Source organism: Macrobrachium rosenbergii, chromosome 14 (assembly GCF_040412425.1).
Source record: "Macrobrachium rosenbergii isolate ZJJX-2024 chromosome 14, ASM4041242v1, whole genome shotgun sequence".
NCBI lineage: Eukaryota > Metazoa > Arthropoda > Malacostraca > Decapoda > Palaemonidae > Macrobrachium > Macrobrachium rosenbergii.
In genome coordinates, this window is record NC_089754.1 from 30639884 (window position 1) to 30654883 (window position 15000).

The following is a 15000-nucleotide window of genomic DNA, read 5'->3' on the forward strand; positions in this document are numbered from 1 at the left end:
TATATATATATATATATATATATATATATATATATATATATATATATATATATATATATATATAATATATATATATATATGGTACACTTTGTACAGACGTCCATACATATGCACATACATAAAATCACCGTAACACGTGATTTGGTACACCTGCATACATCTGCTCACATGCATATATGCATGGAGCACTGTCACCACTGCCTTTTATTACTGACGTCACGCTTTTCCTTGACAGGATCAGGACGTGTATTGAATTCTCACCGCTCTCTTGTATGTCGTGATATATCCCAGGTCCTCGTCCATGCCAACTAAGTTCTTTCTAGATTTTCTAAGCTGGGTTACTGGTGTCCATGCTATTCTGCAATATCTGCTAGTTTTCTGATTATCATGACAGGCTCACTATATGGATGTCAGATTTTTCCCTGGCACTGCGTTTCTTAGTAACTTTCATTTGTAAAATATTAGTACTTAAGTTACACCTGAACTTAACAGACACATTGGGGGTCTGGCCTTTCTGATAAGTAGCAAAGTCTGTTAAATGACGAAGATCCTGCACTTGATTATTTTCCAGATATCCTATAGTTAACAGCAATTCCATATAGTCCTTAACCTAAAATAACCTGTAAGTTACTCTTAACATTCAATTTAAGAGATATCAATAATTTTATCACATCCAAAATGGTAGCACAGGAAAAAATAACCGGAATATGGTAGCTGCTAAGTGCAGAAGTCCGCTAAGTTGGGGTGCGTTTAATCGAGGTGTTACTTATTCTCTTGTGTTGCTTCTCCAAAGCCTCCATTCTTTTGTTTTCATGTCCTCATCTTAGCTACGTAGGGGAGAGTGGCCTTACATAAACGTCATAATTTGATGCGTTGTATACTAATGTGATAATCATATTTATATGTAGTCCATCACTAGCTTTCCAGTATATCTAGGTTGCTGTTATTCTTCTACACTATCCAAGGATCGCCCTTTCCACAATGATATTATTTTGCTCTCTGTCGTGACTTTCAAACATCGAAAATATTTGGCTCAGTTTACAATTTATGAAGTAGAGTACCCCTACAAGTTATGTTAGGGGGCAACACTATTTGACTGGCTAGGCGTCAGATAAAGTGCCTTACGCCACAGAAAATGAATAGATCAAAGCAGAGGACATATTTTTCGTCGTTACGTTGGACACCACAAGCTCATTTATACTAAATTGGTTTCCAATCGTTTCTTCTCAGTCTGTTATATTTGCGTGATCTGATTTTACTGTTAACAGTAAGTGGTCTGTGTCCAAGAGCTCGTGAGGGCCCCTCATTCTGCTCTCTTGTATATCTAATTTCCTCAGTAACTTTAATACGTTGTGATGATATCACATCATCACTTACCTGGTACCTTAAGTCTTCGTAATGCCTGCCTGAAATCTCGTCTCTGTACTCTGCCAAATACCTTCTAAAGATCCAGAACTAAATGACATTATATCTCTTGCGTCTGGTACTTTTCTTGCAGTTATCTGATTATAAAGCTTGCCTTTGTTACAAATTTCCCTTGCGTGAGGCCAAAGTGACAGTTGTTGATTTTCCAGTTTCATTTTTCCAGAACCTTTCTTCCAGTCCCCTTAGATAACATTCTCCAGCAGCCTTATTTATCTCGCTATGTTCTTTTCACACTTTAGTTCCTCCCTTTTTGCTCTTCATTAGTAAAATTTAAAGTTTTTTATCATGTGGTGCTTTTTCTCATTGTTTTTACAAGATTGTAAATATTCTGGTCAGCTCTTGTGGGATTGGGTGGTCTCAAGATTACTTTTGCAAATATTGGAACCTTACCAATCCTCATCTGAAGGGGGATTACTAACCTCTAGAAATTTCACTTAACATTGATTCCTCTGTGATATATATACAAAATATATATATATATATATATATATATATATATATATATATATATATATATATATATATATATGTGTGTGTGTGTGTGTGTGTGTGTGTGTGTGTGTGATGTGTGTGTGTGTGTGCATAAGACTCATAAGACAAAATGTATATATATATATATATATATATATATATATATATATATATATATATATATATATATGTATATATATATATATATATATATATATACACACACACACACACAAACAAACAAAAACCAACGACATGGGAATCACATCTACGCCTCCATCACAGATAACGCAACCTCAGTCGCATTTCCCCCTTTCTACAAATGTCGCCATCCCGATGAAATGTCGTTATTATTATTATCATCATTTCCCCACATCTCTTCTATCCTCCGTGGAAACTGGCAGAAAAAAAGGAAGAAGATTTCCCAGACGTGTCACAAGATTCCCAACGAATTTCCCATTCGAGTTTCCCAGGGAAATTCGTGAAATTGGCAGAGATCTGGATTCGTGTCCGATAGAGCTCAGTTTACTTACACTTTTCTTCCGGGCTTTCGTGACTTCGGCAGCGTTTGTTGGTGACGTCACGTCGTTATCTTCATTAAGTTTTTTCCTTCTCAGTTTTCGTTTTCTCTTTTCGTTTAAGAGATATGGTTGTCGAAGTTGAAAGATAAGGATTTAACGGTTTAGAGACAGGCCCCGTTTTCTGTTTTCACTTTTTCTTTTGCAAATTATAAAGATTTTCCAGTTTGGAGAGGTCCGTTTTCTGTTGTATCCTTTTCTTGTGATTTATATACCCATTTTCTATTTCTCCTTTGTTTCTACTGTAGCTGACTGTTATTTTGTGTTCTATGGATTTAAAGGTTCACTTTTTCCTGTGAAGTGATTTTTTCTTTGAGATCTCTTGATATCGTAGCGCATGGAGCCATTGAAAATATGTTTTGTCCAAGCATACTGTTTTCGTAACCAGAGTGAGGATATATTCTAAATTGATTACTATAGAGCATACATCAATCATAAAACATACCTTAAGTATAAGTAATAATGTATTATTGTGAGCAAGTGTTGTCAGTGTGGTCTAAAAATGACTCTCAAATGTGTCTGATAAGTATGAAAGTTCCATAGAAATAAATTTAACTTTTATGGTAAGATCATATATATATATATATATATATATATATATATATATATATATATATATATATATATATATATATATATATATATATATATAAATATATATATATATATATATATATATATATATATATATATATATATATATATAAAGAGGATGAATACCTCTTTAGAGTCGTCAGTTGATGAATAGATAACAATTATTCATTGTGAGATATAATAAAAAAAAGTTGTTTTATACTATCGTATTTACAATTTATTAAAATTTCATTTTTTGAAGTAATTCTTTTTTGAATTTTTACAAATGTTTTATTTAATCTCTTTTTTCAGAACTTGACTTCAATTTCATTGAATTTTTAAAAAATATATAATAATCTGTTTTTTTCAGAATTTGACTCTAATTTTTGAATCTTTTAAAACTTCATATTCATATTTTTAAATTATAATTTCAGTCCCGCACCAACCCCACCCCCTCTTTGTCCTCCCTAACCCGCCCCCGTCCACCTTAACTTCATCCTCCTCTTCTCTCCACTGCAGGTCGAGTCTGGACGACCTTCGGGAGAACTTCCACGACCGCGTCTCCTCGCTGAGCGAACGTGTGTCGTCCTCGGTCGACTGGTCGCAAGGCAGCAGCGCGCGGTCGAGGTCCGCCGATTCGAGGGCCACCACCCACAGGTCGAGGAGCAGGACGGCGGCGTCCAAGAGGGCCAAGATGAGGAGGTCGGAGTGGTACTCGTCCTGCTTCTGCTTTGTGAGTAGGAAGTGTTATTTATTTATTTATTTTAAAGGGGTTCGGTAGGGCGTTTGTTGGTGCCCTTTCTGTTTTTTTTTTTTTTTAAAGGGAATTCACTTTGTGAGTAGTAGGAGTTATTTATTTATTTATTAAAGGGGTTCTGTATGACTTTTGTTGGTGTCCTGCCTGTTTTTTGTATAATGGGAATTCGTTGGGGGAGATGTTATAGGTTTGTTTTTATCCATAGGGGTTATTTGTTGATTGGTTTGTTAATTGAATTGTAGTATTTAGTATTTACACACACACACGTATGTATATATATATATATATATATATATATATATATATATATATATATATATATATATATATATATATATATATATATATATATATATATATATATATAAAATTTTTAATTGTTACAGTTTCTGTTGAAAATGGTTGCAATTTACTGTCAGTTTCTGGGGTCTGATATATTCATTTATACATATACATATATATGGGTGTGTATATTATATGTATTTATATACATATGTATATGTATGTATATATATTTATACATGTGTATATATATAATATACACACCCATATATATATGTACACACATATATATATATATATATATATATATATATATATATATATATATATATATATATATATATATATATATATATATATATATATGTATATATATATATATATATATATATATATATATATATATATATATATATATTATATATATATATAAAGGTATATATCAAACCCCCAAACTGACAGTAAATTGTGACTGTTTTCAACAGAAACTGTAACAATTAACAAGTTTCAAACTATGTAGCGTATTCGGGCAGAATATACAAGTATATGAGTTAGTTTAGTTTAACGGCGATTGTCATAGTTCTGTGATAAAGGTGAATAATGAAAGAATAAAATAAAAAAAGAATTCTCACGAATGCCTTTTTTTCCCCACATGTCCAAATCTCTGTCACGACTAAACCGGAAGAAGAATATTGACGTATGTTATCTTTCCTCCTCAGTGGTTTTGGAGTCGGTTTTTAATCAATTATGCTGGAATGCTAATTTTCTATTTCAATGTCTAATTCATCTCAAGGAAATTGAGATCGTGTACGATAATTATCTAGATAATATTAGGAAGAGAGGCATAGGATGAGGATTCCAGTAATTATTTATAATTAGTGCTCGTTAATTATTCTGATGATTATCGTTCTTTTTTCACTCTGAATTCTGTTTTCGTTAGTGAGTTGACATAATTGGGATTTCTCGCCCAACTTCCTTTTTCCCTTTGATAATCTTCTATGCTTCACGAGAGCATGGCTTATATTTTCTCTGGGTTCTAATTTCCTTAAAAAAAGACTCATTTTCTAGAAAGAGGAAAATTTAATGGATAAACAAACTTTATTTACAAACAGAAACAGGCATTTATCATCTTGCTCCCTTAGAGAGGAGACCCATTAAGGTTATTAGAAATGCTACGATATTTACTGGGCACTTACCCCAATGAGACTCTCTCTCTCTGTCTCTCTCTCTCTCTCTCTCTCTCTCTCTCTCTCTCTCTCTCTCTCTCTCTCTCTCTCTGTGGAATCTATCGTCGTCAGAAATCATTCATTGACCAATACGATCTCCCAAGTAGTCCGATTGATTTCCTCTCTCTCTCTCTCTCTCTCTCTCTCTCTCTCTCTCTCTCTCTCTCTCTCTCAGGATTTCAGGAATCTGTCGACGTCAAAAATCATTGACCGCAATTGACAGTCATCCCTGCAATACGATTTCTCGAGTAGACCGATTGATTTTCCCCTCTCTCTCTCTCTCTCTCTCTCTCTCTCTCTCTCTCTCTCTCTCTCTCTCTCTCTCTCTCTCTCAGGATTTCAGGAATCTATCGACGTCAAAAATCACTGACCGCAATTGACAGTCATCCCTGCAATACTATCTCTCAAGTAGACCGATTGATTTCCTCTCTCTCTCTCTCTCTCTCTCTCTCTCTCTCTCTCTCTCTCTCTCTCTCTCTCTCTCTATTGCTTCCTGCATTCCTCCACTGGTCAGTTGTTATTGCCAGGTTTGTAAATCCTCCCACAGCAACACGACGAGAGGCCATTACCCATTCTCTCGTCCGATGTCGTCACGTAATTGGCCATTATTGAATGGGGGATTCATGCCTCAGTGCTGAGCGGAAATTGTAAAAACAGTTCTTCCTCTTCTTCTTCTTCTTCTTCTTCTTCTTCTTCTTCTTCTTCTTCTTCTTCTTCTTCTTCTTCTTCTACGTTTCGTAATCGCGCGCCGCCGCGGGAGTTTCATCTAGATGATGGTGTTATATAAACTGGCCTTTTGACTGAATGTAACTTCAGGCTTCAGAGACGCATCAAAATGATTAATACAAATCTTGAGGCTTCTTCTTTTTCTAATCCTTACTCCTTGGACTTCTTCCGTATCGTTATTGTTTTGTAATAACGGGAGAGCCGTTGCATAGTTATTCAGTTAGAAATACTACTAATACTACTGTATCGTAATTGTTTCTTTATCAAGGAAGAGTTGTTGCAATGGTATTATTAGAAATACGATTACTGCTAACTCTAGTGGTATCGTAATTGTTCCTGAATTACGGGGGAGCCGTTATATAGTCATACAGTTAGAAATACTACTACTATTACTAATTCTCTCTCTCTCTCTCTCTCTCTCTCTCTCTCTCTCTCTCTCTCTCTCTCTCTCTCTCTCTCTTAAAATAGTAGAAAAACATAATACTGATTTTATAGCTCATAATTTCGTATTTATCCGCAATAATTACGTGGTTGGTCAAAGTCCAGAGGTCCACATCATGTTTCTTATCCCCCTTTAACACATTACCGTAATTGTAAACGATAGGTTATTTTGGACTTCATTGTGACCCATTGCTGCTTAGGTGAGACTCCTGTGGTCTGTTGTATTCTCTCTCTCTATAATACTTATACATATTGTATACATACATATATATATATATATATATATATATATATATAGATAGATAGATAGATAGATAGATAGATAGATAGATAGATAGATAGATATACACACACGCAGTTACAATTACAAGTTTGCACGTGTGATGTCAAGAACAGCACTATACCGTATACTCTAACATTTAATTCTATGAACTTTTTTTTACTCTTTTTCCTAATCAGGTGTCAGAGGGTCTTCCCCCCAAATCTAACATTCAATTCTATTGACTTTTTGTACTTTTTTTTGTTTTAATCAGAAGGGGTCAGAGCCCCCCCAAATCGAGCATGTCGTCTCCGAGCAGCCACAGATGGTTCAGATGGCGCCACCTCCCAACATGGCGGACGATTTGGAACCCGAAGAGCTGCAGACGAAGGTCACAGAGTTGTTGGTAAGTCAGTGTTTTGGTTTCCTACGTCATTTTTCGGGAATTCGTAGAGGATGTTTTTGGGAGATGTTATTTGAATGTTTTGTTGGTTTACGCTGATTTGGGTCAGTTTTGATTTGTGTTACATCTTACAGTTTTCGATAAATTACTTCAGTAATTGAATTATTTAGAAGTCTGGTGGTTATTGGGAAATTGGACATAGTAATGTCCTCTTTTCGTTTTTAAAGACTTTCATATGTTACTGAGAGGTTAAAAACTGCATATAAAAATAACAGGAAAAAGACGGGAGTTTCAAAATACTATTACAGTTTCTTTGAAAATGTAAAAAATGTATAAAAACAATAATTGATTTAGTTTAATAGATGAAATTTTGACAATCCTGCATTATGAAATTTCTTGAAAAATTTAAAAATTTATATCAGCAATAATTGAAAAATCAAGTCTAATTTGAAAATTATATAATATCTATGAAAATTAAAAATCTATATAACCAATGATAAAAAAAATAATTCACATTTCAAAAGCTCACCAATGAATTTCTTTCAGGACGAGTTGGACTTGACAGCGACGCAGAAGAATGGAATCCTCAATTTCCCACCCGAGAAGCAACTTCAACTCCTTTACGACTATCACACGCTTCAGAGTACCAACAAGGTATCTGTCTACTTAGGATTCAGTCCTATTCGTGCATCGAACAATGTAGGATTCAGGATTTTGATGTCTGCATAATGTAGGACTTTTATACAAGTTTCTATTTGTGTAAATACTATAGGATTAAGTCTGCAATCCTTACAGTGTGAGGTCCTGTGATAGAATTTAACAGCTTCTTTTTATATAGACACAAGGATTTAAACAATGTAGGATTCAGGGTTCTGATGTCTGCATAATGTAGGACTTTTATACAAGTCTCTATTTATGCAAACACTTTAGGATTAAGTCTGTAATCCTTACAGTGTGAGGTTCTGTGATAGGATTTCACCCCAGCCCCAAAGCTTCTGTTGATATAGACACTAGGATTTAAACAATGTAAGATTCAGGATTCTGATGTCTGCATAATGTAGGACTTTTTTTTACAAGTCTTTGTATATGTAAACACAATAGGGTTAAATCAGTAATCCTTACTGTGTGAGGTCCTTTGAAAGGATTTAACCAAAGCTCCAAAGCTTCTGTTCATATAGACACTAGGATTTAAACAGTGTAGGATTCAGGGTTCTGATGTTTGCAAAATGCAGGACATTTTATATAAACACTGTAGGATTTGATTAAGTCTTTAATCCTTACAATGTGAGATCCTTCGATAGGATTTAACCACGGCACCAAGTTTTCTGTTTATATTGACACTAGGATTCAAACAATGTAAGATTCAGGATTCTGATGTTTGCATAATGTATGATTTTGTTACAAGTCTGTTTTTATAAACACTGTAGGATTCAGTCTGTAATCCTTACAGTTTAGGCTGCTTCGATAGGATTTACCCACGGCTGCAAAGCTCCTGTTTAAATAGACACTGCAGGATTAATTAAGTCTGTTAATCCTCAGAGTGTGTAATTCTTTGATAGGATTTAACCACTGCCCCAAAGTTTTATGTTATATAGACATTGTAGGATTAAGTCTGTAATCCTTGCAGTGTAGGTTTCTTCGATAGGATTTAACCACAGCACCAAAGCTTCTGTTTATATGGACACCGTAGGATTAAGTCTCTAATCTTTACAGTGTAAACTCCTTCGTCAGGATTTAACCCTGACACCAAACCTTCTGTTTGCATAGACAGTGTATGATTAAGTCTATAATCCTTAGAATGCAGAATCCTTCGATAGGATCTACCCACGGCGCCAAAGCTTCTGTTTATGTAGACACTGTGGGATTAAGTCTATAAATCCTTTGAGTGTATAATTCTTTGATAGGATTTAACCACGGCACCAAAGTCTCTGGTTACATAGACACTGTAGGATTAACGCTTTACTCCTTATAGTATACGCTAATTCGATAGGATTTAAAGAAAAATAAAAGAAGATATTAAAAAATAAGAATTCACTTCAGAAGAGACGACGAATACTGCTCTCATTTCCCAAGAGAAATGACTTACATTTTGTGGTCTAAATGACGAAGAACCTCATCATTTTACATTTCACCACTTGCCTAGAAAGAAAAGTTACACGTTTTATTCATTTCTCACGTTCCAGTGACTTTTACATGAAGATATTTTATATTCTTCCGGTAGGAAGAAGATCGTGGGAATGAAAATTTATTCCAAGTCATCTGTAGTATTTATATATTTCTTTGCATAAGCTTAGGAATATTTCCGTATTGTCTCGGTTGGTTGGTTGTTTGTTTGGACCAAGTACATAAGTCCACAATGGGCATCTAAGTAAACCTGTATATATATATATATATATATATATATATATATATATATATATATATATATATATATATATATATATATATATATATATATATATATATATATATATATATATATATATATTTTTTTGCATAAGCTGAGGAATATTTCCGTATCGCCTCGGTAGGTTGGTTGGACGAGTACAGAAGTCCAAACCAGCCCTCTTATTCCCTTTAATACCTTGCTCTAGAGCAAGAGTTTCTGTTGACATAAGGCCACGGTAATCAAAGTTAACCAGTTAAAAAAACCAGCCAACCAAACAACTCTTTAAGTTTGAGATTTTATTAATTATTTATCTTCATTAAAATTATACTGATTGTTATATTTCATGAGCCTTTGTAGAATTATGATTAAATAATTCTCTGCTAGTTTTCACTATTCACTGGTTTTCAAAGAGAACCTCTATTATATAGATGAAATATATGACAGTTTTTCAGATATAATTCCTCTCATTACTACCTGATTAGTTTTGCCGCTTATTGCTATTACTACAAAGCACTTCCACTACCACTAAGTAGTAAAGAGCTGCGTAGGTTTTATAGTGATAGGAAAAAATCATAATTTTGGTATTCAGAAGTATTTTTGAGGTAAAATTATGTTTAGTAATCAAGAATTTTAAAATTAATACTGTGAAGTTTGGGAGAAAGTTATGTCCAAAGCGGATGTACTGTATTGCATGCAAGTAATCTTGCAAACTACTTATGCAGAATTGATAGCTGTGACTTCCTCGTACTTCCGCAGAAGGGACGGCATTATTGCATAAACACCGCAATATAATTTGCAAGTTGTTCCTACAGATTCTCCGGAAAAGAGAAAGAACTGATTTTCAACTTCCCAAAACCATGCTTGAGTTTGCGTAACGATATTGTAACTGGTCCAGGAAATTGAGAGAATTTACGTGGGAACTTTTGCCGAATTGTGAGAACGAAGGAGATGTGACATTGTCATTGAGACTGAAGGCCTCTAATGAAAAGGTTCTTGGGACGCGAGATCTGTAGTATATGCTTTGTCATTTTGTAGTTTCCTTATGCCTCTACTTCGAAAGCATTGCAACTTACACAGTGATGAAATCGTTGCAGTGGTCAAAGAATGAAAGTCTGGATTTGTTGTGTAATTTGCTGTACATTTACTGAAATGGCTTTCAGCTTCTTGAGGAAAATATAACGTAGATATTGTTGCTTGCCTTGTTCATTAGGGAACTGTATTCAGCTAAACGCAAGAACATTATGTCAATAAAGGCTATATTTTACCTTACGTTTTAAGAATAATTGCTAACCATAGTGTGTTAGGAAGTTACGTATAAACTTTATTATATTTTTCATCTTCATGAGGAAAAATACGTATGTAGATATTGTTGAAAATATATGATATACTTTATCATTCATTTTAAGAATTACTTTTATTAATAATCATAAAGAGCTAGGAAGTTACGTATAAACTAATATATTATGCTTCAGAGGTAGAATTTTTATATTCATTATTTTGATGTTTAGTGGTTTTCTCTTGTACGTCTTTGTTTCTCTTTAGTTTAGGCAAAATTAAAACAAATTTCTGTGCTATGATTAACAAGAATTGTAATTGTTCCGTTATTTCGAATTTAAAACCCAGTGCCCTAATCTCTTTGTATGTTAAGCTGAAGGGTAATTTAAACCCTTAAGGCTTCGTTTAAATAACAAAAACATCTCTTCCTATATTTTAACTTTAAAACCCAGTGCCCTATCTCTTTGTCCATTAGGCCTGAGGAAAACTGGAATTCTTGAGGTTTAGGATAATTAAAAAAACATTGTCTTAATTTCAAACTTATTTATCCTTTAGGCTTAGGTTAATTTGAATTCTTAAGGTCTAGGGAAAATGATAAACCCAGTTTCGTAATTTCCAGCCTCGTTTGTCCTTAGGCCTAAGGGGAATCTGAATTCTTAGGGATTAGGTTAGATGAAAAGTCCAGTTTCTTTGATTTCAACCGTATTTGTCCTTTAGGCTTAAAGGGAATTTGAATTTTTAAGGTTTAGGTTGAATAAAAAAACTTAATTTCTGTATTTCGACCATATTTGTCCTTTAGACTTGAGGGTTATTTAAACTCTTAGGCCTAGGTTAGATTAAAAAAACTCGGTTTCTTTATTTCCAACTCTGTTTGTCCTTTAGGCCTGAGGGTAATTTAAATGATTTAGGCCTAGGCTAAACATCAAAAACATTAAGTGTTCCATAGTCCTAGCCATCACACTCCAACAGAATAACCAAGCCCATCCTCCCTTCCAGAAAATCGAACGACCAGAGGCGTACGTGGCCAAGCTGGAAGAATACTCTGAACTGACAGTTCCTTCCGACCAATACCAGCAGCATTCATGGCTCAAGTACACGGAGGGCTTGAAGACTGCCCTGGCCACCCAGAGCAACACCTTTCGTCAACGAGTTCATGGAGGCTGGAGGCCTGAAAGCTCTCCTGCTGTTCCTGACGCGGATGGATGACACCACCTTCCAGTCCAGTATACACACGCAGGTCATAGCGTGCGTCAAGGCGCTTATGAATAATTCTGTGAGTTTTTGAGAGTTTTTTTTTTGTGTTGATATTTATGAGTTTATATATATATATTTGTATTTTTATATTTCTTAGATTTTTTTTTATTTCTCTGTATATATTTCTTAGTAGCAATTGTCTTTTTTAGCTATTGTTTTTTTTCTTTCTTTCCAGTTTTGTGTATTTAAATTAATCTCTCTATCACGCTGAAGTAATGTTAAATATACCCTAAAAGGGATTTTAATTAGCATTATTTATTGTTAAATAGATTTTGTAGTAATATGAGCTCGACAATATTTTTATTTTGTTTTCTGTTGTCAGTCATCCCATGTACAGTAAAACTTAAAATCACAAAGAAATTCTACATAAGTTAAGCCTCTGAACATAAATGATATCTTTAGTCTAAATTCTTTTAGCAACATCAGTGAAAAAAAATATCTGTAGCATTTTAGAAATAATTTTTTCAGTAAAATAAATAAAAAATTTTAGCAGCATTTTTAGAGTAAATTATTTCAATAACATAAGAAAAATATTGATAGCATTTTTAGAATAAATTCTTTCTGTAACATCCGGAAAAAAATCAATCATTTTTAAAATAATTTCTTTCTGTAACATCAGTGAAAAAATCAGTATCATTTTTAGAATAATTTCTTTCTGTAACATTGGCAAAAAAAAAAAAACTCCTACATAATAAATGATTTCTGTAACATCTTTTAAAAACAAATGAATTTTATCTTAAAACAGTAATGACATACAGAATAAATTCTCTCAATACCATCAATAAAAAGAATCAATGGCACCTACAGAATAAATCATTTATGTAAAATCCATTGAAAAACCAACTTAATTTCATCTTCTTACCCCCTGTACCCAAAAAAAGAACGGCCGCAAGCACATTCTGGCCCACCCGACGTGCATGAACGTCATATCACAAAGCCTGAGTTCAGAGAACCTCAAGACGAAGACGATGGTCCTGGAAATCCTCGGAGGCGTGTGCCTGCTTCCAGGAGGTCACAAGAAAGTGCTGGAATCCATGCTCCACTTCCAGAAGTACGCCTGCGAGAGGACCAGGTTCCAGGTGAGGATATGGAATGGAGATTTTTTTTTATATATTTTGTAGAATTTCACTTATTTTTTTATGTTGTAGGGTTTGTATCGTGAAGTACAGGACCTGTAGAGAAGTACAGTGCATGGAAGTAAAGATTTATTTTGTATTTTACTGTAGTAGGCTCCTAAATAGGATTATATGGAATAAAACTGCAGGACCTGAATAGAATTACTTTACATTACAGTACGTGAAAGTTCAGTTTTGTTCTGTATTTTACTGTAGTAGGCTCCTAAATGGGATTATATTGAATAAAACTACAGTACTGTATAATTACAGTACATGAAATTACTGTTTTGTTATGTATTTGACTGTAGTAGACTCCTAAAAAAGGATATTATGGAATAAATCTGCAGTCTTGTTTTGTGTTATGCCTTTGTAGGCCTGAAGTGGGAAGATTTTTGTAGTTTTATTTTTTGTGAAGCACAGGGCCTACAGTATGCACAATTAAAGTACATGAAAGTAAAGTTTTGTTTTGTATTTTACTGTAGTAGACTCCTAGATAAGATTATGTGGGATAAAAATACAGTATTCTTTTGCATTGTCTTTATAGGTCTGAAGTGGGGAGATTTTTTGTATCTTTAGGAAAATTAGATTATTATTTTTGCTGTAGGTTTTGTTTCATGAAGTGCAGGACCTAAATGGAATTCCTGTACAAGAGAGTAAAGTTTTGTTTTGTATTTTACTGTAGGAGTCTCCTAAATAGGATTTCATGGAATAAAACTAAGGGACCTGAATAGAATTACTTTATATTACAGTACATAAAAGTAGTTTTGTTCTGTGTTTAATTGTAGAATACATATTCCTAAATAGGATTATGTAGAATATAACTATAGTTCTTTTTGTATTATATCATTATAGGCCTGAAGTGCGGAGTTTTTTTTTATTATATGTAAAAATTGCATTATTATTTATTTGTGTTGTAGTTTTTGTTTCTTGAAGTACAGGTCCTAGGTGGAATTACATTACCTGAAATTACAGTTTTGTCACGTACTTTTACGTAGTATACAGTACTCCTAAATAGGATTATATGGCATAGTATTGTAGAATTACAGTACATGAGAGTACATTTTGTTTTGTATCTTATCGTAGTAGACTCCTAGACAGGTTTTTATGGAATGAAACTGCAGTACTGTCCTGTAGCATAGTTTATGAAGTCCCAGAGACGTGTAAATAAAATCATGGTTACAATACTGGACCTCATTTCAGTCTGTGCAAATGAGTACAACATCTGGTTCTGAGAGAAATGTGGGAGGAACTCCCATTTTCCAAATCTTGTCTTTGTAGTAATAAAATAAATTCATTTAATTGTAGAGTGAATAAATTTTATGAACGGTTGTTGATTTCTGTAAAAATTCACAGATGTATCTAACTTGAAGGGTCACTGGAATTATCTGTAGGTTAAATTCCTTTTTAACATTAGATTAACATCAGATTTTCATGCTAATTTAGTTAATAATGTAGTGGTATATAAAGTTTTATCATCATAATACCACGAGTTTTAAATCTCTGCCCACGAGAGGCATATTCATCACATCGTAATTTAAATTCACTTTAATATTAGATTTTCGTGTCATATAGTTAATAATACTTAACTGTATAAAGATTTGATTACACTTCTTCATCCAATACCGCGAATTTTAAATCCCTGCCCACGAGAGACTTCAAATCCGTCACATCTCTACCAAACTTCACAGAAATCTTATCCTAATGCCCTTCATTTTTCCCCCTCTCCTATCTAGACCCTCATAGTCGACCTGGACAGATCCTGGGGCAACTACGTGGACGAACTGGCCCTCAAGATTGCCCTCATGTCCTTCATCAACGCCATCATC

The 15000-nt window shown here is 33.8% G+C and overlaps 1 protein-coding gene across 1 annotated transcript in view; it reads left to right on the plus strand.

Annotated features, from left to right (window-relative positions):
• The window catches only part of LOC136845519 (disheveled-associated activator of morphogenesis 1-like), a 166019-nt gene that overhangs the window by 84080 nt on the left and 66939 nt on the right, over positions 1–15000 (plus strand). The window contains 7 exon segments of the mRNA XM_067115698.1: positions 3567–3780; positions 7013–7144; positions 7688–7795; positions 11802–11942; positions 11944–12078; positions 12941–13138; positions 14908–15000. The exon segment at positions 14908–15000 is cut by the window's right edge and continues 122 nt beyond it. Of these exon segments, the coding sequence (XP_066971799.1) occupies positions 3567–3780; positions 7013–7144; positions 7688–7795; positions 11802–11942; positions 11944–12078; positions 12941–13138; positions 14908–15000 (1021 nt within the window).